The sequence below is a fragment of the Primulina tabacum genome, chromosome 13 (genome assembly GCF_025594145.1).
Source record: "Primulina tabacum isolate GXHZ01 chromosome 13, ASM2559414v2, whole genome shotgun sequence".
NCBI lineage: Eukaryota > Viridiplantae > Streptophyta > Magnoliopsida > Lamiales > Gesneriaceae > Primulina > Primulina tabacum.
In genome coordinates this window covers 11,195,334-11,197,919 of record NC_134562.1, presented here as the reverse complement: position 1 = coordinate 11,197,919, position 2,586 = coordinate 11,195,334, and the positions used below count along the sequence as shown (strand labels likewise).

At 39.7% G+C, this 2,586-nt stretch overlaps 1 protein-coding gene across 1 annotated transcript; it reads left to right on the top strand.

The window, feature by feature from the left end:
• Positions 1-919: 919 nt before the first annotated feature.
• Positions 920-2,155, top strand: LOC142521863 (uncharacterized). Its single transcript, XM_075625037.1, has 3 exons — positions 920-1,396; positions 1,631-1,771; positions 1,922-2,155. The coding sequence occupies exons 1-3, from the start codon at positions 920-922 to the stop codon at positions 2,153-2,155; spliced, it is 852 nt and encodes a 283-aa protein (XP_075481152.1).
• Positions 2,156-2,586: the final 431 nt, after the last annotated feature.

The window sequence follows — 2,586 nt, the reverse complement described above, 5'->3', positions numbered from 1 at the left end:
TAAATATCTACTTGCTGAGTTTTTATAACTCATTTCAGTTATGTTCATGAGATGCAAATGCAGATGTAGGTAACCGAGATTGATACGGCGGGGTGTCGAGATGGAAGAAGGAAATGTGACAAGCTTGGAGGAAGGGTTATTGATTATTTTGTCTATGGATGATTAAGAAAGTATTTTGTTTTTAAATGGTTGTAGTTGGTTAATATCTTTTGTTGTAGCACATGTGATATTGTGGGAATTCGTATGTTGTATTGGTTTTATTGCTTGAGACAGTTGGTGAGTTCCTTTTTACGGGGAAACTCTGCCAAAATTTTTAAAGCACATACTTTCCTCCAAGTCTATTTTTAAAGCTTTCGCATTATAGATTTTATTTTTTTTAAACGTGTCAGGGTGTCACATTAAGTGGTATCAGAGCAAATGATTTTCGGACCAATGATTTGGCACATGACTTCTTCGATTTACGACACTTCGGTAGCCACCTAAGGGGAAAGCTGTAGAGGGAGAAGATAGCTCCTCATCACGAGTTGTTGATGAGTTTAGTAAGTTGCTCAAGAAGCAAGCCAAAGTTCATGGAGAACAGATACAACAGTTATTGAGATTGCAGAACCCAGTACAAGGGAGAGATAGAGGTCTTGTGAGACAGGAGCCCAGTTCAGAGGGAGCGTATGACAGATTTAAAAGAATGAATCCACCTGAGTTCGTGGGAAGTGCGGACCCTCTTGTAGCTATGGAATGGGTTAAAGCTATTGAAGCAATCTTTAATTACCTGTGCTTTGAGGAAAATGATCGAGTTAGTTGTGCAGTGTTTCTTCTGACCAAGACTGCATGAATTTGGTGGGAGGCCACGAAGGTAACTATCAACGTTCAAACCCTCCAATGGAATGAGTTAAACGAGCTATTTTATGACAAATATTTCTCCATGGATGTCAAGACTAGAAAAGTGAAAGAGTTCTCGGAACTAAAGCAGGGCAACTTGAATGTGAATGATTATATATTGAAGTTCGAAGAAGGATGTCTGTTCGTTCCTTTTATTGCTTCGAATGACAAAGATCGAGGGGAACACTTCATGAGAGGCTTGAGAGCCGAGATCAGGAGGGATGTCAGAATGTCTAAGGCCGCAACGTACAAACAGATCGTGGAGAAAGCTCTTTTAGCGGAGCAGGACGAGAAAGAGATTGAGAAGGAAAGGCAATTGAGAAGACAGAGCTTTAATCAAAAGAGCCAAGCTTTGAGTCAAAGTTGGAAAGGGGGATACAAAAGAGAAGGAAAAGAAGAATATCGAGGTAAAACTCATGTGGTTCAATTTGAGATGAATAGACCTTTATGTCCCAAATGCAGCAAGCCACACAAGGGTGAATGCTTTGTAGGAGCCAACAAATGTTACAGATGTGGAGGTGTAGGTCACATTGCCATCAACTGCACCCAATCTTCAGGCTGAGGATGAGTCCAAGGACGCATTTTATCTTTGACCAAGGAGGATGTTAATCCGGATACGTCAACTATATCAGGTAATATTTTAATTTCAGGCAAAGTAGCTCTTACTTTAATTTATACTGGAGCTACGCATTCCTTTATGTCTGAAATTTTCATGAGATCGTTGTGTATTGCACCTATATTTGAAACTATCCAGCATAATATTGTGCTTCCTTCGGGTGATGTGATTTGTCCAACGAGTGTGATTAAGGCTTGTCCTGTCCAAGTGAACGAGGAAACATTCTTTGCTGATTTTATTGTTGCTGATTTGATTGTGATTCCTATGATAGAGTTTGATGTGATTTTGGGTATGGATTGACTATCATCGTATCATGCAATAATAGATTGTGTTGAAAAGACGGTGCGATTTCCGACAGAAGAAGGTGACAGCAGGGTCTTCAAGCATTCAGGTACTTCTCTTGACACTTCTTTTATTTCTTGCTTGAAGGTGAATAAGATGTTGGTTAAGGGCTGTCAGGGATTTCTGGCGTCAGTCATGGATGTGAGTAAGGAATATTGTGTGGATGTGAATGATATTGAAATTGTTCGAGAGTATTCGGATGTCTTTGCCGATAATGTGCCGGGGTTGCCCCCCGATAGAGAAGTCGAGTTTGTCATTGATGTAGTACTTGGTACTGGTCCTATTTCTAAAGCCCCTTATCAAATGGCACCGACTGAATGAAAGAATTAAAGAACCAATTGCAAGAACTGTTAGATAAGGGCTTTATTAGACCGAGTTCTTCACCATGGGGGGCACCAGTGTTGTTTGTAAAAAAGAAAGATGGGTCACTACGATTGTGTATTGACTACCGAGAGATCAAAAAAGTTACAATTAAGAACATGTACCCTTTGCCACGAATTGATGATCTTTTTGATCAATTACAAGGGGCAACGGTATTTTCCAAGATTGATCTGCGATCGGGATATCACCAATTGAAGTTGAAAGAAGATGACATAACTAAGACTGCTTTTCGAACTAGGTATGATCATTATGAATTTCTGGTAATGTCTTTCGGGTTAACAAATGCGCCGTCAATTTTTATGGATCTTATGAATCGAGACTTCAAGCCTTATCTGGACAGTTTAGTCATTGTATTTATTGATGATATTCTG

Coding starts and splice junctions, on each gene's coding strand:
- LOC142521863 (XM_075625037.1), top strand. CDS start 920: ATGGATGTCAAGACTAGAAAAGTGAAAGAGTTCTCGGAACTAAAGCAG. Junction 1,397..1,630: donor AATGTTACAGATGTGGAGGT/GTAGGTCACATT, acceptor GAAACTATCCAG/CATAATATTGTGCTTCCTTC. Junction 1,772..1,921: donor TTCCTATGATAGAGTTTGAT/GTGATTTTGGGT, acceptor TCTTGCTTGAAG/GTGAATAAGATGTTGGTTAA.